At 45.8% G+C, this 21883-nt stretch overlaps 1 protein-coding gene across 7 annotated transcripts in view; it reads left to right on the top strand.

The window, feature by feature from the left end:
* The window catches only part of KIF13A (kinesin family member 13A), a 374589-nt gene that overhangs the window by 269800 nt on the left and 82906 nt on the right, over positions 1 to 21883 (top strand). For all 7 annotated transcript variants that reach the window (XM_029590723.1, XM_029590721.1, XM_029590724.1 and 4 more), the window contains 4 exons: positions 7802 to 8015; positions 9064 to 9226; positions 11207 to 11347; positions 19173 to 19322. In XM_029590723.1, coding sequence (XP_029446583.1) covers positions 7802 to 8015; positions 9064 to 9226; positions 11207 to 11347; positions 19173 to 19322 — 668 coding nt within the window. The remainder of the gene's footprint in view (positions 1 to 7801; positions 8016 to 9063; positions 9227 to 11206; positions 11348 to 19172; positions 19323 to 21883) is intronic.

Here is a 21883-nt window from a genome sequence, read left to right as displayed (position 1 = left end):
CAGTATCTTTTCATATGGATTTGGCTGTGCCTGAGTATTATTATAGAACATGCAGTCTCCAGTTTTAGTGGGAAAGAATGTACCAGAGCATCCTTAAGCAAATGTTTTATTCCTCTTATTAGGAGTCTATATTCTAAGGTGCATTCACACATTTGGAGCTCAATCTGCATTGAAAAAGCATTAATGCATTATTGGAAATATGAAATTCTGTATTGCTGATAATGTGAAAATATTCAGGGCAGCACACAGCAAAGTTAACTGTTTTGTATGCAAAGCAGCTTACTGCTGTTAAAATGGCTTAACGTGCATCACAATAAATGTTGACATTTATGATAAGCCCCTAAAAGTTAAATACACTTAATGCACATGCCAATGCACTTAGCCATTCCCTGCCCCACCCTGGGCCGATATCACCAATGGGGCATCTAGCCCTGAATGACCTATATACCCTGCCAGATACATCTCTGTACCACAATCACAAACAGCCCCCCACACACACTGATTAGCAATTCTCACCCTCTACTCAACTTCCGAAAAAGATTCTCTCTTTCCCATGTAGGTAAGAGCAATAACCAGTCACTCCTGCCCCACCAGCACCGTAATTTAAAATGGTACCAGCTGACCCAAGGCTTCCCTTTGCCCCATTTGTGAGGGGCATAGAGGGTCTCGAGTCAGCTGGCACCATTTTGAATTTCAGCCCTTGTTAGGCATAAGTGATTGGGTCTCGGTTCTACAAGGGGGGACAGAGGCTGCCCTCAGGTAAAGGAAGGGGTCCTGAAAGGAGAGTTTTCATGTGCATTGGGGAGGGAAGATCTTTTTTGAAGTTGGGGGTGGGGTAAGAATACCTCTGAGCTGAGGGAACACTTGATGCTTGCTGCGCCTTTCTTCATCGAAAGAAAGGTTCCAGTTTCTAAACTAGAATCATCAGGGATGGGTGAACAAAACCCTAAGATAAGCAAAACATTAAACACTCATATACAAATAGGAAATATGGGGGGGAAAAGGCAATATTTGGAAAGCTATGTACATTAATGCTCATACTACGGGGAATAAATTCCCAGATCTAGAGACAGTCATGGAAGAAGCTAATTTAGATATAGTAGCTGTCACAGAGACCTGGTACATGGAAAACCATGACTGGGATATAGTTATACCCAGTTACAATCTATTCAGGAAGGACCAGGTAGGAAGGAAAGCAGGACGCATGGCATTATATATAAAGAACAATATTAAAGCAGCAGCATTGCTGGGCTTATGAGGTAAGGAGGCGGCACTGTGGGTTAATCAGGAAAGAGGGAATGGAACACATTTACATTGGTGTAATATAAAGACATCCATCATAGACAAAGAAGATGGTTAGAGATTTACTGGAGGATAGTCATAGGATTGCTGTGAATGGGTGGTGCTGCTGCTAGAGGATTTTAATCTTCCAGATATTGGTTGGGATATCCCAAATGCAGTATCTTCTAGAAGCAAGGAGATCCAGAATTGTCTGCAAGGAGAACTGTTCTGTCAACTGGTAACGGAACCCTCATGGAAGGGAGATACTGGATCTGGTGGTGGGTACGGTATTTCTGATGTTGTAGTGGATGATCATCTGGGAACCAGTGACCACCGAATGGAGTGATTCAATGTTAGGATGCTAGAGATGAAGGTTCATTATAAGATGAGGGTCCCAGACTTCAGGAAAAGTAACTTTGTCAAAATGGAGGAGTACCTCAAAGAGTCATTAGCTGGATAGGAACATTTAGGAAGTAGAAGGGCCGCGGGCAAAACTAAAAGGAGATATCATAAGGGCAACTAATCTTTTAATTAGGATTGTAAATAAAGGGTAGAGGAAAAAGAGTCCGTAATGGTTTTCTAAAAAAAAGTAGCAGAAAAGATAAGGGAGAAAAGGTTAGCAGTCATAAACTACAAGAGATCATAGAAAGAGAAAGACGTGCCAATAACTGAGAAAGTAATCAGGAATGTCAAAACTCAAATAGAAGAAAAAAATAGCAAATACAGTAAAACAGGGGACAAGGCTTTTCTTAGATATGTTAGTGATAGAAGGAACTGCAAAAGTGGTATTGTGAGACTTAAAGGTGAAGAGGAGGAATATGTAGAGGCTGATGAAGAAAAAGAGAACTTGTTTTAACAAATATTTCTGTTCAGTGTTCATTATGGAAGGGACTGGAGCAGGACCATATTAAGGACTAGATTTTTTAAAAATACCTGCACGTGTCCATGTGCGTGCAGTACCCGGCGCGCGCACATGGATGGCGTGCATGTTATAAAATCCCAGGTGGTGCACGCAAGGGGGCAGTAGAAATAAGCTAATTCGTGCAGCGACGAGATCAGGGCTCCCCCAGTTCCCTCCCAGTCTGTTCCAATTTAGGAGCAGACTGGGAGGGAACTTTCCTACCCTCTACCCTAACCTCCCTTCCCCTTCCTCTTCCCCTCTCCTCCCCACTCTCTAAATCCCTTTTTTTTTTGTACCTTTTCTTTCGCAAGTTATTTCAGGGCCTGACCTGAAGTAACTTGCGCGTGCTGGCAGCTGGAACAGCAAGGAATGGTGCTGTCCCAGACTGCCCCTTGCAGGAAGGCCGGCACCTATGCACATACCGGCCTTTATGTGCGTGGCCGGGCCTTTTTGAAAATAGGCTCAGCGCGTGGAACAGAGGCCTGAGGAACTTCAAGAACATCTACATGAAATTTCCTAAGCAATTCAATTGGAGAAGCTACTAGAGACTTAGAAAAATTAAGTATCCTCAAGTTTAATTTCCTAGAACTATTTTCCAACGCCTCTAATCTACGTTGAATATAATCCTGGCCCTTAATCAGAGCCAGATCACGTTTCCCCAAAGACTCGTACTGTTTTTCTATAGAAGAGTTTCGATCCGAGTTACTCTTAATCATTTGAACATGCACAACAACTTGATTTTGAACTTGACCAACAATTGAGCTAACATTATCAAATCTAAGTACCAGAGATTGTTCCAGACCCTTGACAGCAGTCCAAAGTGTTTCCAATGTGATCCTTGTAGGTCTCTCGAAAGTTGTTGCCGCTGAAACAATTTCTACGGCTGGGGCCACCAGAGTCTCTTTTATTGTTCCTACAAGTTCAAGAGATTCCATCAAAGCAGGTTCCCCCACCTCTGAAGGGGAAATCTGAGCACTATTAGGTTGAGAAAGTACCTCCAGGAATGCTGCGGAAACCCCAGAGTTTAAAAAAGATGGTGAGCGGGTGTCAGGGCTGAGGGAGGTGGAGTTCCCAGAAGAAACAGCATGAGTGGTTTTTGTTCTAAAGTAAATTGGGCTATACTCAAAGATCTAAACGTATACCCTAGATGAAAAGCGAGATAGGGGAAATATGATAGAAACATTCCAATATCTCAAAGGTTTCCGTACCCAGGATGTGAGCCTTTTTCAATTGAAAGGAGGCTCTAGAATGTGAGGGGTCATGAGATGAGGGTGAAAGGGAGTAATCATTCAGGAGTAATCTTAGGAAAGATTTATTTACAGAGAGGGTGGTGGACGCATGGAAGTGGTGGAGATAACAATATCTGAATTCAAGAAAGCATGGGATAAAGCCAGGGGATCTGTAAGGAAGTGATGCCGAATTAATTGGACGGATGGACAGATTGAATGGGCCATATGGTCTTTTTCTGCCATCATATTGTGAAAGAGGAGGTGCTGCCATCGTGTTTCTATGTTTCTATAAAAGCTAGGTGCCCACTAACTTGAGTTCCCACAGTCAGTAACATGTGGACATTACTTTGCTGGTAATGTACACACGTTCCTGGCCATGGGATTCACTAAGAACTTAACACCCTTTAGTAAATCTTATTACAGTATGTTGGTTCTAAAGTAGAAACACCTCACCTGACATGAGATTAGCCCTCTAGAATCACCGAGATAAAAGAATCACAGAATCAAGCAAGGTGCCTCAAACAATCCCTGGCTTGCTCCAGCACTCATTCTTGGAAGCTTCTGACAATGCTTAAAGGGAAAAGGGGTCAAATTTAATGCACTGCCAGTAACACACTGTTGCATGGCATATTTTAATATTTAAAGGCCTATTTACTACAGTGTGTTTAAAAAAAATGCACTTTAGTCTCCCCTCACATGTGAAAATGGGTTACTTGCAGTCAGGGTACAATAGAGGTGCCCAGTGGCCTGAGCCTGGCATCCTCCGTGTAAGTGGTTCACCCACAAGGTAACGTGATGCGAATCAGACAGTTTATGCTACAGGAAACGTTAGGGAATATTTGCTTTCTCTTTATTGTACTGCCTGTCTTTGTGTGTTTCCCTCTGGCCCCCTCCCCCAACCACAAGCCTCATTCATTTCTACACAAATACTGTCATCTTTTGTGAAAGTCGTAAATATCTCTAACATTAATATTTTGTGGTCCAGATTTTTCAATCCTACAGTTGCAGGTCAGACTTATGTATCTACATATATCTGTGTGCTTATCTGGTGGCTGTGGAATTTAGCAATTTTGAAAGGAAGTGTGCTTGGTTTTACAGTACACAGAAGGTGCTGTGGTACTGTTGTTTTTTTTATTTCACTCTTGTATTTTATGCTGAATACTTGATGAAGCGAAGCGTAGGTGCTTTGCATGGTTATAATCTGTACTCCGCCAGTCCAATATGTGCAGAGCACTTTGGGTGGATTTCTCCATTGTACTCTGATAGGATTCAGGGAGAAGGGTTTGTATTTTTTTAAATAAGCACATGAAATACATTTGAGGGCAGGGAGGAACACATACCAAAAATAAAAATCATCCTTTATCTTTAGCAAATAACAGCAAGCCAAGAAAAGAGATGGTTGTGATAGAGCAATGTTTCTGTCAGGAGAGCGCCATAAACACTGACAGGCCGATACAGTAAAGCACGGCCGCGATTACCCTGTTTCTAACCCGCTTTGTACCCACAATTTGGCCGCGTAAGTCCAACCCGCGATTCACTATCCCTTTTAACCCATCCTTACCGCTTCTTTAAATCAACGGGTAACCCTTTCCGCCCGCGGCATGTATATGAGATGTAAACGCTCCGATTAGCTATTCCCTTCCATACAGTAACGTGCGCCCCCAACTATCGCCTTTTTAACCTGCAGTTTAGCCGCGTCTATATCCTGCTAAATTACCGCCTACACTTACCCCTGCGTTAGAGGGTAGGCGGTAAAGTTTGCCTGTGAAATTTCACGGGCAAACTTTCCCCCAGCCCCCGCTCACCTGCCCTGGCCACGTCCATGGGTGCCGGTCTCCCGTACGGGCCCGCCTTGACAGGGACAGGGACATTGACTCACAAATGTCCCTTCACTTTCTCTTTCAGCATGCCCTTGAGCGCCCAAATGCCGGCGAAGGTGCATGAACGCACGTCCAATTTGGACGCTCAAGCTGCGAAGGCGCATGAGCGCACAACATGACCTGAGCGCCCGGATGGACCTCTGAGGTCACGGCGTTCGCTCATGCGCCTTCGCTGCTTGAGCGTCCAAATTGGACGTGCGTTCATGCACCTTTGCCGGCGTTTGGGCGCTCAAGGGTCAAGGGTGACATCACAAGCTGCAAGACGGTGCTGGGGAGGCAGTGAGCGGCGGAACGGAGGGAGGCAGGCGAGCCGGAGCTGCCCTGCATGCAGGAAAGGTAGGGGAGCCGCTACCCCCCCCCCTCCCGCGCACCGCCCCCCCCCCGGCTCTGGCTCCGCTGCTCTGGCAATCTTCCAGTTGGCTGCCGGTGCAATTTTTTTGGCATGATGAGCTCGCACCGCCTGTACGTCCCATTTGGGCGCTCAAGCCAGCGAAGGTGCCTTGAGTGCCCAAATTGGACGTGCGTTCATGCACCTTCGCCGGCGGGTCTGCTGGAAGCCGCTTTCGCCGCCGGCTGCCCCCGGGAGGCAGGGGAGCCACGGTGGGCGCCTCGGGAGGAGGGGAGAGAGGACTGGGGCTGCTGGAAGCATGCAGTAAGTTTACTTTAGTTACAATTTCTATTTTCTTAATAACATGTCGAGTCGATTTTCGCCCTGCGCCTTGCTTCGGGAGGGGGGGAGAGAGGACTGGCAATGCCCGAGCGTAGGAGAACCATCCACTTCCTGGTACCTGTCATTTCAAATGTCATTTGAAATGACAGGTACCAGCGCACCCAAGATACTGTATAGGTGCTGTATAGCGCTCTATACAGTAAAATGGATTGCGCTTCATGGATGCTTCTTGGACGCGCTTTGGACGCGGCTTGCATTTGCATGCCATTTACATACAGTATCAAGCAGTATGTGATCCGAACTGTGCGCACGGCAAACGAGGGTGCGCCCGGCACTGCCACACTCTTTCTACCGTGTCCTTACTGTATCGGCCTGTGAGATAGGGAGAGCACAGGTCAATAGTCAGTGAGTTTGTCTGACTAAATTAGGGATCTGGACAAAGCCCATCCCTCACAACGGATACGTTTTAGCTGAGTAAATCCTCACCTGACTAAAACTGAGATGAAAAACAGAGGCATTCTGGGAGTGGGGCTTGGGTAAGTCTGCTTGAAACCGGAGAGGAGTCCATCAGTTAGCCAGCTACATTCAGCAGGCTATATAACCAGTTAAGTGCCACTGATTTAACGTGCCACTGCCCGCACTGCTGAAATTTGAGCCGCTAGGTTGTATTGGTCAGCGTGTTCTGTGCACAGGTTGATAACTTCCATCCTTTGTTTTTGCCCCGCATGTCTCAGAAGCATTGTTGCCCTGCATTTTCTGTGCTATCTGGGAATCCCTTTCTACCCAGGACAAATATTTCATACTTGTTGCTTTGAATCCTTGCACAAAAACTTTGGAGTCGTGAAATCGAGTTGTGGGGAGCTGAAAGTTGATAAAGAGATGAACTGATAATAGGGACAACGTGAAATAATTTTTTATTATTATTTCCACTGACCTTTCATGTAACTGCAGATAAAGGGGGGGCAGTTTTTAACCTGTCTGCGCTGGGGTAAAATCCTCGTGTGCTTTCTACCTGTGAGTTTTGTTCCAGCTTCCAAAGCAAAGGTGCGTACTTGTTTTCTCTTAGAAATGGCCGTGCACACCGAGTCCTCAGTCACTTCCCCCTCCCCCTCTGCTTTTTCTGTGGGGAGAATTTTTTGCTGAAGAATTTGGCATCAAGTGTGACAAATGTCATCTGCTCAAACACTTTTCTTCCCCTGACCTAAATCTGACACCCCCCCCCCCCCCTCCCCAGAAACATCTCCTCAGGGTGTGGCTGAAAGTCTGCTTAAAGGAAAGGAAATTTTCCAACAACTGATTACTGCTCTCTAAATATTTTCGCGGAACCTGTAAGTCTGTGAACCCAGACCCAGTCAGGGCGTCTGTTTTGCTCGGCCTCTGCTTAAACATTATCTAAAGCAGAGACATGACTGAAGATATTTCTTACATGAGTAGGGGTGCCAAGTGAACACCATCTGTGAGATTTGACCCTTTTTTTATTTCTCATTTTTATTCCATTCTTGAAGTGTTTGTGAGTTTTTGAGAGCCTCTGCCTCTTAGCTACTCCTGCTTATGCAAATCAGATAAATCAGCATGCTGCCGAGCTAGCATCGCCCCCAATGCATCCAGAGCATGAACATTGGAAACCCAAGAAAAAAGCGAGGGGTCAATATTATAAATCAATATTCCAAAATGCAGGAGGAATACAATAACTTTGCAGAGAACACACAGATGATTATAGGAATAATGTTATCAGTGGGCGGGGGAAAGAGGCACTTAACAGGCTAGTGGTTGTTCTAGGCCTGTGGGAGGTAGTTTTATTGGTGCTGGAGAGTCATGTGATGTGTATTTTCTCCTTCAGACCCCGTGCACAGCGTCATCCAGGTTCTGGAGAAGCAGTACTTGGAGGAGAAACGAAATGCTCTGGAGGAGCAGCGCGTGATATATGAGCAGGAGCTGGAACAGCTTCGTCAGCAGCTGTCACCTGAGCGGCAGCACCAGCACAGCAGCGGCGACAGGCTCTCGTACACCTCCCAGACCACACAGCAGAAGGTCAGCCTCTGGACGGAGGAGAGGTGAGGCATTGGTGCTAGCACTCAAACCAAAATGTATGCTGGCCAGAAACACCCTTCTGCAATCTCACCAGCCCCAAAGGTTTCAGCCTCAGCACAAATTCAAAATAAAGTCCAAGACGCTTACTGAAGAAAAGCAGAATCCAACAGACATACAGAGATACCTTTCCTTAAAAAAAAAAAAATCAGTTTCTTGCATGCAAAAACAGCCATTGTGTGTCCCATGACATTTAGACAGAGAAAGGGTGCACAGTTTTCTGGCATTTCCTAGACTCACTGACACATGTGAATCAGCTTCACTGCTATTATTGTATTTGTTACATCTATTGTGCAGTGAAATCACGAGGCTGGAAACTTTCCCCATCCTTACTTGATCCTAGGAAGTAAAGAATAGGGCACTGTTTCTGCTAAGAGAAGCTCCTTCGTCTCTGTGCATGCTGCTGCGGCAGTTTTCGTGGCATTTATGTGTCTTGCCCCAAAGAGTTGTCATGCTGCGGCAAATCTAGGAGCCCACAAGTCTCTGGCGAATGTGCCGATGTCCTCCCGGTGCGGGGCGCACACCTTAGAGGGAAACATTGGGACTAGGAAATAAATCGTTTATCCACTTGTACTTTATCATAACCCCTTTCCTGCGAAGAAGTTTCATTGGATTTATTCTCCCTTATCTCATCCGTAGTCATCATTTACTCTCTCTGCTTTCATATCCATCTGTGTGTGGGTGTGAAAATATATGCATATATTCAGTTTTATGCATGCACACACACACAAATAATCTCAAGGAAACGTCTCTGTTTTACACACAAGGAGCTATCTGGGCATAAATACTACAAAACTGGCTTACTATAGCAGGTAAAACCATCAGTCTGACTTCTTTTGGGGGGGAGCTGTACATCCTTAGGGGGTAGCATTTCAGCCACTGAACTAGAAAGCTGAAGTGCATCTTTAAGAGGAAACCTGCTTCCTCAGGTTGTTCCCATGCGCCCATCTTTACCAATAAGTGAAGTGAGATGTGAGATTTCATGTATTTTCCATGTCGCCTTCTGCATCAAAGAGATGAATGGTTCCGGCAGAGCCTGGCTAAGCTGCGAGAACAGATCGTGAAGGCCAACACGCTGGTGAGAGAGGCTAATTTCTTGTCAGAAGAAATGGGCAAGCAGACAGATTACCAGGTGACTCTTCAGATCCCTGCAGCCAACCTCAGCGCCAACAGGAAGGTAAGAAGTTTTGGGAGCCCAGGGGACAGGCGGGGTAACTGGGCAGGCAGAAGCGTGGAAAGCAAGGGGTAGCTGTCTGAAGAATGGATGAGGATACTTTAGCACTGCACAAATTTTGACATGAAACTGTTAGGCTCTTATTTGCACTGAAAACAGTTATCACTGCATTGCAGTGCAGGCAGGCTCACCATGTTTTGACTATTATTTGTTAGCATTGATCCAGAGGGTGGCAGAAAATCATGCAGAAGCTTAGCTAATTTTGCTGCTTGTGGTTTAAAAGAGAGAAAAAATATTCTTAACCCCAAGGTGACTGTTAATCTAAATTCTTAGATTGGTATCTGTCCAAATCTTAACAAATCTGAATGCTTTGATCCTTTAGAAATTCATCTATTCTTAATTCTAGACAATTAAACAAAATATATTAAATGATCTGTCAGAGGCATCTTCTATACTTTACTGGTCATGTTAAAGTCCACAGGTATGGATTTTGTTACAAAGTGACTGGTACTGAGGGAGCTTCATGGTTGATTGAGAGTGCTTCTTGACTGTGCATGTACATTTGTATGGTTATTGTAGCATTTTGACATGCTGCCATCTTTTGTGAGCACATCCAAGAATTGAAAATCCTCTTGTTCAAAGTAACCTTTGAAAAGCCAACCTAAACAAATGAACTGCTGTGGACTGTTTTTGTTTGTTTGTTTTGTTTTTTTAAAATTAAACTATGACATGGCACAAGATAAGGGCTGGTGCAAATGCATTTTTCTGCCTTGTTACATCAGAACGCCCTGGTGCATGACAAGATAGGAACAGTAGGGGAAATGCAGTTAAGTTCAATGAGTCCCCAACAGCATGAAATTGGTTTTAATATGCACTTTTTATTGGCGGCAACTCCATTGCTTAGGCACAATTTAGACCGGGTTCCACGACACGGACCCGTGTTTCGCCAAATGCGGCTGCATCGGGAGGGACTTTAAATGGGGTTCATAGGCTGTAACATAAAAGAAAATTAACAAAATAAGGGGGACTCTTAACAGAAGGATCCAATATTGAGCAGCATATATAAAAAAACTTCATACATCAAATAACAGAGCACACATCTTTTTAATGCTGTGCTTACTTTCATTCTGGTTCGCAAAGAGAGCAGGGCAGTGCCAGCAAAACTCCGCGTTTAAAGAACCCAGAAAAATAGCGCCAAAAATTGGCCAATCACAATGCATTAAACTACCATATAACCAATGAAAAAGCAGGTCCAGGACATACAGTAAAAACAAAAATATAAAAGTAGAAATGAAAGCAGTCATGCACTAGACTGCTTACACGTATTTTTCTGGGTTCTTTAAACGCGGAGTTTTGCTGGCACTGCCCTGCTCTCTTTGCGAACTAGAATGAAAGTAAGCACAGCGTTAAAAAGATGTGTGTGCTGCTTTTTGATGCATGAAGTTTTTTATATATGCTGCTCAAAATTCGATCCTTCTGTTAAGAGTCCCCCTTATTTTGTTAATTTTCTTTCATGTTACAGCCTATGAACCCCGTTTAAAGTCCCTCCCGATGCAGCCGCGTTTGGCGAAACACGGGTCCGTGTCAGGGGACCCTGTCTAAATTGTGCCTTTCTAAGCAATGGAGTTGCTGCCAATATTAAAACCAATTTCATGCTGTTGGGGGACTCATTGAACTTCAAGCATTCAATAACAACAGCAGGGGAAATGCAGTTAAGTGCAGTTCTTCGCTCCTGCATTTGTGTTGTGCATGATAAGATAGGGCCATAGGAGTCCGGTATTCGTGTACATGGAGTTCAGCTAGCCACAAAAGCAACTTAGGCTGCATTCACGATTGGTCCTTTTTGTGAAAAAGTTATTGTTGCTAAAGGCGCATATGGTGAAATAATTTTGAAAGCAGGGCCTGTTATCTGGAAGAAGATGTTAGTTTGCAGATATTTCTTTGTATTGTCGTTTTGTTCTTCATGTAATGATTCTCTTTCAGAGGGGAGCGATAGTGAGCGAGCCGGCCATTCAGGTGAGAAAGAAAGGAAAAGGCACGCAGGTCTGGACCATTGACAAGTTGGAGAACAAACTGATTGACATGCGTGATGTCTACCAAGAATGGAAGGAGAAGATACCAGAGGTATTTATAATGAAAGGAAAAAAAAAGTCAGATTTTATTTTAGGCTGCAAATGAAGTGAAAGCTTGTATGGGGGTAAAGAAACAGTGTGCTGATTTCAGATGGCAGATGAGCAGACCTTAGGGGCAGAAATGGCAACTCCAGTCCTTGAGTGCTGATGTCAGATAAACCCAGATAATATGCAAATGAGCAATGAATGTATACATACTGTGCAGTGCATGTGATTTTAAAAAATTCCTTAATTATTCATTGAACACGTGAGCTTCCACTAAAGCAGCCTGTTTACTCAGGTTTGTCAAACTGCAGTCCTGGAGGGCTCACAAAGTAGTCTGGTTTTCAAGGTTTCCCTAATGAATATGTATGAGATATATGTGCATGCACTGCCTCTGCTGTATGCAAATCTCTCAGGCATATTCACTAGGCATATCCTGAAAATCAGACCGGTTTACGGGCCTTAAAGATTGCAGTTTGGCATCCTATGCCAAACCTTAGAAGATGATAGAGTAAAAGTGGGTAGAATACAGCTAGAAAGTAATTTTCCATTTCCCCACGGAGGTTATAGATATTTATTTAATTAAAACTTTTTCTTACACCCCATCCCTCCTGGAAGTGCTCAGGGCACGGTACAGCATAAAAATCATATTTGTAACATCATAAAATCACAACATAAGTAGGAATGCAAATATAGTCAGTAGTAATAGACAATAACACACAGTACCATAAATTCAAGTCAGGTTAGCTCATCCATCACTTCAGTCCATTGGGGGGAGTGTAAATTTATAAAAGCCTATTTTACACAGGTGAATACATATTCACCCACGTAAAACACTAAGAAAATTGTCATCTTCAAGTTTAAATGCAGAAATATTTATGTAAGATGCAAAAAGCATTTTGGCTTACAAGCTGCATTTGAAGCAAACACAATGGTGAGAACCCACAAGATTTTCAGATCTCCAGTAAATAACTTTCTTAATTTTGAAAACACTGGGCTGTGCTTTACTCTTCTTGATGATATTCCTTTCTGGTCACCCAGTTGCTGCATCGGCCCTGCATGGTGACCAAAATTGCTGAGGTCATCCGTGCAGATGGTGCCCAGTTGACTCATGCTGCAGGCACCACTTGTCCTACTAACTAGAGGAAGTGAAATTTTCACTTTGAATTCATCTTCTGAAAAATAAGGCCCAGATTTTAGAACATGCACATGAAACCTGACCTTATGCGAGCCGGGCCAATTTTCAAAGGACCCAGCCATGCGCGTAAACCCCCGGGATGCGTGTACGTCCCGGGGTAAGCGAAATGGGCAGTCTGGGGGGGGGCGGGGAAGTCTGGGGACAATGAATTTGGGGGGGATTTAGGAGAGGGAGAGGGCAGGATAGGGGAAGGGAGGTCAGGTTAGGGGGTTGGGAAGTTCGCTCCTTAATTGGAGCAGACTGGGAGGAAACTGGGGAAGGCCCCGATGCATCGCCGCGTGTATTTGCGCGTTTCTACCCCCTTGCGCACTCTGACCTGCTATTTTATAAGATGCGTGCGCCAGCGCACGCATCTTATAAATCACGCGTCCATGTGTGCTCCCGAAATGTTTTAAAATCTACCCCAAGGGTAGAGTTTAGGGGGGAAAAGGGCGAGACCAGGGCCATCCCAGCAAAGTACACTTTGGAGGGTTGGGTTTTTTTGTTTTTTTCAAAATTTGTATTGAAATAAAATCTAACAAACCAAATACCTGGTGCATGTTTGTTTCTTACGCACACCGGGTCAACATCAGGGAGACAGTCCATACATTTTCAATTTTTCTCCCCGTCCAGTGAAAGCTGTAACATTAAGGATATTAACATAGTACTTTTATTTGTCTTCCTTTTCTTCCTCCACACACCCCAGTCCATCCCATGTCCAGTCCTGCTTCATCCCCTACCCCTCCCAGAACCTTCTCCAAATTGACCCAAGGATTCCAAGCAAAACCAATTAAATGTCCTCTATATATATTTGCTGACTCTATCATGAGAATTAACCTAGGGCCAGATTTAAGGGTATGGTGCCCATAGGCAGAGGACCAGGGGCAGGAGGGGTTTGCCCTTGGAAATCAAAGAGCAGCAAGAAGAATCCCTGTTTGTAGTTGCCTTCAGAATTTGGCGTCCTAGGCACGTTTCTGCGTTGCTTATGACTAAATCAGGCCCTGCATGAACCACATCACTCCTAACCCCTGGGGAGAGACTCTGAATTTCCTGAACATACCCAGATCAGTCTAGAGAAGTGGGTTTTGCCTCCCTACCAGCAGATAGAGTCGGAGAAATTAAATTGTGAAGCACTGCTACATAACAGAGAGTGCCACCTGCATTCCCCTCAGTACTTCTCTGACTCCAGTAGATGGTAGAGGTGCAACCCTGCAGTCTGAGATTAAGAAAGAGAGAAAATGAAGTAGGAGAATTTCGGAGGAAGCTTCCTGAGGCGTTAGGCTCCGTGGTGGTCCATCCCTCAGGTAGAACCGAGCATCCAGGGGGTTGGGAACCCCTTTCTCGTGCTCACCCACATTGTGCCCTGAAAGCTAGGGGACTGGTTCCCTCAGGGCCTCCGAGGCCTCTGTCTGCAAGGCCCCGGAATCAGGGAAGTACCCCATGTGTGTTTTTTGCCTTTGTATCTGTGATTTTAAAGTAGAAAAAGAAAGAAAGGAGCAGAAAGGCAAACAGCTGGTTGCTGGGGGCCGGAAGGTACGCCCATGAGGCAGCGAGGGCTGCAGGCCTCGGCAGACAGAAAGTAACTACTGCGCCGGTCCGCGTGTGTCCCAGGGGCCCCAAGGGGGAGTGGCATTAGCGGCCAGGCCTGTAGTGGAGGAGGTGTGGCAGCGGTTGGTGCGGCCGTGTTTGTTTTCCCATGTGTCTCTGGACCATGCTGAGGCTGGAGAGCAGTGGTTTTTTTTTCTGCAGCGATGCCCGGCTGTTTTTTCTGTACTGTGGGAAATGGCACAGTGTGGCCAGCAGTGTTTGCAGGCTGCAGGGCAGCCATTGGTGTGGGAGCACATAGTATGGCACCCGAACTGCGCAGAGAAGTGTGCTGTGCGTGTGGGCTGGAGTCTACATGCTTGAATTCTCACTCCCTCTGTCCTGGTTGCACTTCGAGAGAGGAGAGTTCCTCAGCTGGGGGGGCGCATCAGGGGAAGCAGATTTCCTGCCCTCTGGAGGGATGTCAATGGCGGCGGCCGAGGGTTCCGGGGGGGGGCCCCGTGGGCAGGAGTCATTTTTAACTAGAGAACCCAGAGATTCCCCTCCCCTGTTTTCTCCTGTGGTTCAGGGGGACGCTAATGGGGGGGACTCCGATGACAGCCTGGAGCAGGGGACGGATAGACCTGAGGGATTTTTGCTGAAATGTATCCTCTTGATGCATAAAGCCTTCCTAGCAAGGAAGGGAGCGAAGGGAAAGCAGGCGAGAGTCGGGCCTCTCCTATTCATACCAAAGAAGTTTAAGAGGGCCGCAGGTGGGTCTGGGGACCTACTGCATCGTCTGGGACTGTGTCGGGCGAAGTCAGAAGTGGGCCCCAGGGAAGGGGGGGGGACTCCATGGTTGATCTGCAGGATGTCCCTTTGGACCACTGGGGGTTGGTTCAAGATGCTACATGACTGTGGCACTGGGTGTGGACCCAGATGTAGCTAAGGATGACCTGGAGCCGGATGAAAGATCGGAGGGGGGATGAACCTCAAGTTGTCCATTTATTTAAGAAGGTGGAACTATGCCCTCTTATTCCACAGGATTTGGAAGAATTGGGGGTTAAAGTGACTCAGGAAGAGTCGGATAGCGAGGGGGTGAGTCCTTTCCTGAATGGGCTGAGAGCCCCCCGAATGCCTTTCCCTTACCTAAGAAGATCAGGAAGTTGGGAAGCTATATCCCCCTGATGGAGGAGACTTTGGAGATACTGCGGGTACCGAAGGTGGATGAAGCAATGTCTGCAGTCACTTAAAAGATGACCATCCCGGTGGCATAGGCTGCCGTTTTGAAGGATATGCAGGACTGCAAGCTAGAGATTCACCTTAAGCGGATGTTTGAGGTCCCCGCGCTGAGTCTTTTGACCGCCGTTTGTGCCAGCTTGATGCAGAGGGCCTGTCTGTGTGGGGTGCAGAAAGCACAGGATCCAGCTTCGACAGGAGATGGTGCCTTACAGTCAGCTCGTTTAGAGGCTGGGGTGGCTTATGTAGCCGATACATTCTATGATTTGGTTCGCCATCAGCCAGGAGTATGGTCTCCGCGGTGGCGGCCCACAGGCTTTTGAGGCTACGTAATTGGTCAGCAGACGTGTGGTTGAAGGCTCAGCTGTGTAATTTCCCTTTCAAAGGGAAGCTTCTCTTCGGGGAGAATTTGGATCAGCTGATAAAGATGTTGGGGGAAATCTAAGGGGAACATGCTGCCTGAGGATAAGCGCATTAGTAAGAAGGTGTTCCCGCCTCAAACCCAGTTCAGGGATTTGAGGAGATTTTGACCTGGTAGGACCACATCCAAACATGTCTGCGAAGCCAATGGGCAGCCACCAGCAGTCCTTTTGTGGAAGCCCTAGAGGGTCTCTCACAGCAAGTGGAAGGCTGTGTAGTGGATGCTGCAAAGGTTACTGGATCTGCATGCCATAGTGCCCATGCCGCGGGAGGTACAAGGGGAGAATAGGTACTCCATTTACTTCATGGTTCCCAAGAAGGAGGGTACATTCCGTCCCATTTTTGACCTGCAAAAGGTGAACAGGACCCTTCGGGTGCCGCATTTTCATATAGGGTCATATGTAGCAGCAGTCCGCAAAGGAGAGATCCTGGCGTCCCTGGACTTGATGGAGGCATATCTTTATATTCCATTTCGGATGGACCATCAGAAATTTCTTTGTTTCATAGTGCTGGGTCAACATTTTAAGTTTTGGGTCCTTCCTTTCGGACTGGCAACAGCTCCACAAACCTTCACCAAGATGTTGTTGGTAGTGACTGCGGCCCTACGCAAGGAAAGAGTTTTGGTTCATCTGTACCTGGACAATTGGCTCATTCAAGCAAAGTCAGAGGAGGAGTGCGAGAGGTAGCTTCAGCGGGTAATGAACTCCTTGCAATCACTACATTGGGTCATAAATATGTCAAAGAGCCATTTAGGTCCGACCCAATCCTTGGAGTATCTGGGGGCTCTGTTCGCTACTAGGAAGGGCAGGGTGTTCTTGTCAGAAGACCGAGTGAGGAGGTTGTAGGCACAGGTGACACGCCTGCTTCATCTTACGTTGCCAACGGCTTGGGATTACTTTCAAGTGCTCGGTTCCATGGCATCCATGTTAGATTTGATTCCATGGGCGTTTGCGCCCATGAGACCTCTGCAGCACACTCTGTTGTCCAGGTGGGACCTATTGTCAGGTCAATATCATCTGCCGTTGCCCCTGCTGTGAGAATCCAGGTCTAGACTCTATTGGTGGCTGTTACAGTGCAATCTGATGAAGGGAATGGACCTGAAACCCCCGGCCTGGGTGATGGTCACCACAGATGTAGGTTCGCATATTTTCAGACAATGCGACAATGATGGTGTACATCAACTGTCAAGATGGGATGAATAGTTGGGTGGTAGCTCTGGAGGCATGGCATTTTTTCATGTGGGCAGAGCACCATCTCAAGGGCATACGGCCTCGCATGTTGCAGGGGCGGAAAATGTACAGGCAGATTTCCTCAGCAGGCAGCAACTGGACCCGGGGGAATGGGAGTTGTCCCATGAGGCTTGGAACCACATTTGTGCCTTGTGGGGTGTTCCCCAGCTGGGCCTCATGACAACATGGTTCAACGCAAAGGCAAAGAGATTTCTCAGCCGCAGAAGAGTGGTTGGTTCGGTGGGCCTGAATGCTCTAATGTGTCCTTAACCATCGGGGATCCTGCTGTACGTATTTCATCCTTGGCCTTTGGTCGGTCACATTCTGAGGCATATAGAGGCCATTCCGGTTCCGTGGTGTTGGTAGCACCCGAGTGGCCACGGTGTCCATGGTTTGCAGATCTGGTGTATCTGGCGGGGTTTGGATCCCTTCGGTTATTTTTACTCTCTGCATGTACTTCCTGGCAGGGAGTTTGCACCTGCAAACTTTGCAGGTACTCGTGTAGCTGTTAGCCCCAATGGGTAAGACGTGTTCAAAGGGAATCACCCTGCTGAGTTTTGCTTTGAAAATGTGCTTGCAGGCCCTGGGATAGAGTTGCAAAAGTACCCATGGGCCTGAATGCTCCATGTGGATTCTGAAAATTGGCCTCCCCAAGAATTGGGGTGGGAGTGAAGGGGAGATGACTGAATAATAAATGCGCACTACAAGTCAAAATTGTTGGTTAAATAATGTGAAACTTTTTATGCATGACTACAAGATATTCATTTTCATTAAGTATATAGTCCTGTTGAATTGAAATGGAATAGGGGTATGCAGTGCCTTTTGTTTTTTATAACAGCAGGGGAAATGCAGTGTATTCAATGAGTCCCCACAGCATCAAATTAGTTTCAATATGCACTTTTTATTTAATTGGCGGCAACTCCATTGCTTGGAAAAGCACAATTTAAGCAGGGTCCCCCGACACGGACCCGTGTTTCGCCAAACGCGGCTGCATCGGGAGGGACTTTAAATGGGGTTCATAGGTTGTAACATGAAAAGAAATTAACAAGATATTAAGGGGGACTCTTAACAATAGGATCCAGTATTGAGCAGCATACATTAAAACTTCATACATCGAAAATAACAGCACACATACTTTTTAACGCTGTACTTACATTCATTTTAGTTCGCAAGGAGAGCAGGCAGTGCCGGCAAGACTCTGCGTTTAAAGATCCCAGAAAAATAGCACCAAAAATTGGCCAATCACAATGCATCAAAATACCATACAACCAATAGGAAAGCAGGTCCAGGATATACAGTAAAAACAAAGATTAATACATTCACACTAGACTGCTTACATGCATCAAGTAGAGAAAGCAGTGACAACATAGTTAATCACGCTTTTAGAATTAGCATAGTATGTAAAGGGATTATGTATTACACACCAATAGAAAGGAAAATTACGAAGGAACTGTAAGAAATGCACAGAATTATGTGGAAAAGGCACAGTCTAGTATGCATTCCCTAAACAATTACATGCAGCTAATGAAGGGATTTAAATAGAAGATAACACTTTATGTTGAAGCGTCGGAGTGTCAGAATGTAAAGAAAAAATTTTTCCATACAGGAAAAAGAGAATTTATAGAAAATGTATAGAAAAAAGCACCACTCAGTCTCATAATTTAGTCCATGGGGAGCCAATCTATCCAATTTAGAAATCCACTTCTGTTCTCGGCGAGTCAAAATTTCAGAAAAATTGCCACCCCGGGATGGTGAGGGCACGACATCAATGACAAAAAAAACCCCTTATCTCGCTTTCAGCATGACCTAACGTGATCCAGTGAGATACCAGGGGCGGCCGTGTCTCGACTCTTTCTAATGTTAGAACGGTGTTCTATTATTCGAGTCCGAATTGGACGGGAAGTTTTCCCCTACATATAGTTTGGAACAAGGGCATGAAATAACATAAATGACTCCCTGGGTCTGACATGTTGATGTGAATTTCAATCTGAATTTAGCAGGAGAAGTGGGACGTTCAAAAGTAGACAGAGAGAGTGAAAGGGGGCAAACTGAGCAATGCCCACAGGGTGCATGGCCCGAAGGCTGTTCAAGGACTGTTCCTTAGGTAAAGGTATATTGTACTCTCAAAAATTACTTTTAAAAATTACCTTCCCTGCACACCATTTTCTACAGCGGAGAGGATATACTTGTTTCTGATATAACTGATTGCCCTTAACAAATATTGCTTTGTCTCTTGTTAATGACAGCACAAAAGAGTCTTTGGTAGAAAAGGCGACCCTTTCTATGAGGCTCAGGAGAACCACAACTTAATCGGCGTAGCAAATGTCTTTTTGGAGTGCCTTTTCTACGATGTCAGACTGCAGTATGCGGTGCCCATAATCAGCCAGCAGGGTGAGGTAAGCAACAAGCGCTCCCTGGTTGGAGTCAGCACATTACCGAACTGACAGGAATTCGAACGTAGCGCTGACCTGATGTGCTCTAAATGCAGATGCGAAGTCAAGAGTCTCTGGCTAGGATTATAGGTACTCCCTCTCCAGATAAGCAGCAAGTCCTGGGTCAGAATCAGTCCTAACTGGCAGGTTTAATGGAGAGAAAAGCAGAACTACATTGTACAGAGGTTAGAGAGGGAAGATACAAGATAGGCAGTGCTGTTTTTGTTAAACGTAAGCAAAAAAGCAAAAGGGGATATGCGTGTATATTTATTTTTCACTTTACTTTGGTCTGAGTTTCTTTTTCTGTTTGTTTTAGATTGTAAGAGGTCCATATTCAGTGCATTTTTCTGGCTAAGGTTGGCACTTTATTTTTATTTTATGTAAAATATTTATTTTCCCATGACCTTCAAAGTTTGGGGTAGGTTACAGCAAAACATACATAAAATTTATTACATAACAACAATGACATAAACATAATAAAACGAGACAGTCTGACAATCAGAGGGATGCTGCAAAGTATAAACACAAAAATGACCTATTTTAAGCAGCTAGCTCGAAGCCGGCCAAACATCAGGATTTAAAAATCCCATTGGTCTGGCTGCGTCTGACATAGCCGGGTAACTTGTTTTCTCCGATGACAAGCAGGATAGCAGTGCTCACACATGGGTGAAATCGGATGCAACCCGGCAAGGAAATTTGATTTCAAAGTTTCTAAAAACTTTGAGTATGCCCTACTGGCCACCCAATTCACATTACAACAGGCTTAATTCCATAGGTGTTCAAAAACAGCAAAAAAGCACTTGGAAGTGTGTTCAGACTGGCATCTCAACAGTGCATGTAAATGTAATATACATGTTGTAAGTGATATTTTTACATCAGTAGACTGTACCTTGAATGTCCTTTTCATGTCCTTTACCGTGGAGTCCACCAGTTGCAAATCTTAGGGGCAGATTTTAAAAGGGTTACGCGCCGAGCCTATTTTGCATAGGTTCAGCGACGCGCGCAAGCCCCGGGACGCGCATATGTCCCGGGGCTTGAAAAAATGGGCGGGCCAGGGCGGGGCCAGAGCCTCCAGGTACAGCGGCCATCTGCCGCTGTACCCGGGATCATGGGCCAGCATCGCTGGCGTGCGCAACCTATGCAACTTAAAAATTAAAGGTAAGGGGGGGTTTAGGTAGGGCTGGGGGGGGGGGACGTGTAAGGTAGGGGAAGGTGGGGGGAGTGGCCTCAGAAGGAACAGAGGAAGGCTGCATGGCTCGGCGTGCGCAAGTTGCACAATTGTGCACCCCCTTGCGTGCGCTGACCCTCGGCTAACCCGCGGCTGTGCGCGCATGTTATAAAACATGCGCGCGGCTGTGCGCGCATGTTATAAAACCGGGCGTAGATTTTAAAATCTGGCCCTTAGTCTCTTCTGCTGTTAGGGAACTGTCTGCTTCTTAACAGGCCAATGCAATATCCGCGCAGGAAAAACGAGTCTTCATGATTGAGCGCCTGTTTTCCTAATGCGTGCCCATCCACCTTTCCCAGGTGCGTGGTGCAGTAGGCTAATGAGCTGCTGCGTTTAAAAGGAGGCGCCAGGGAAAGTTTTGCGTCCCTAGTGCCTCCTTGGCAGCAAGCGCCTAGGAGAAGTGGCTTTGCGTAAATTGAGCATCCGTTTTCCTAACCTCACTGCCGTCAAAACATTTTTTTTAAATTTTTTTTTTCATGTTGCTGCTTTCTGTGGAACCACAGAAAAGCAGTATCTTCTGCTTTTCTTTCAACATTTGGGGCTCCTCAAGACTTAACGCCTCCGGCGCTGGCGTTAATTTTGGAGGGTTAAAATGTGTGCCTCAAGCGCACGGTTATTTTTTTACATTGGGGTACTAGCTAATAGCCTCATCAACATGGCATTTACATGTGATGAGCGCTATTAGCCACATGCAGATTTGGACATGCTGATCCCCTTACTGCAACAGAGATTATGGACGCACATCCAAAATGCACGTTAACCTGTGCGCTAGCCTGAGCCCACAGTATTGCATCGACCCTAAAAGCCGTCTTTTTTTTTTCTTCTTCTCTAATTCACCTAAGTAGGTTTTTCAGTTGTTTGTAAATTTTCTTTCCTTTTCAGTGGCTACATGGCACATTGGTATCTATGCATCGAGGCAGCACTGGTCACGGTTTTGTTTCAGACATTGGGTCATTTGATTTTGATGCATCAATTTTATTACCTTTTCCCCCTGTAAAAGGAGAAATCCAGGGCCCTCTATGCAAAAGGTTCCTGTCTATCACGGACTCCTATGATAGATGTGCCCTTTGCTTGGGGGCCAACCAGAACATCTAAGGATGTCTTGTCTGTGCGACTATGATCCCTAGAGGGTATTCCCTCATGGAAAAGCATTTTGTGATTCATAAAAACGGCCCATCTGTATTGGCATCTGAGGCAGTGACCTTGAGAGAATCTGGAGTTGCACCGATTGCTGGCTATACATCGCCACTGGAAGGGCATAAAGTACTAGGCAGGATCTTGGGGATGGCCTGCCATC

The sequence above is a fragment of the Rhinatrema bivittatum genome, chromosome 2 (genome assembly GCF_901001135.1).
Source record: "Rhinatrema bivittatum chromosome 2, aRhiBiv1.1, whole genome shotgun sequence".
Lineage (NCBI taxonomy): Eukaryota > Metazoa > Chordata > Amphibia > Gymnophiona > Rhinatrematidae > Rhinatrema > Rhinatrema bivittatum.
The sequence above is the reverse complement of the archived record's forward strand: the minus strand, read 5'-3'. Positions and strand labels throughout refer to the sequence as shown.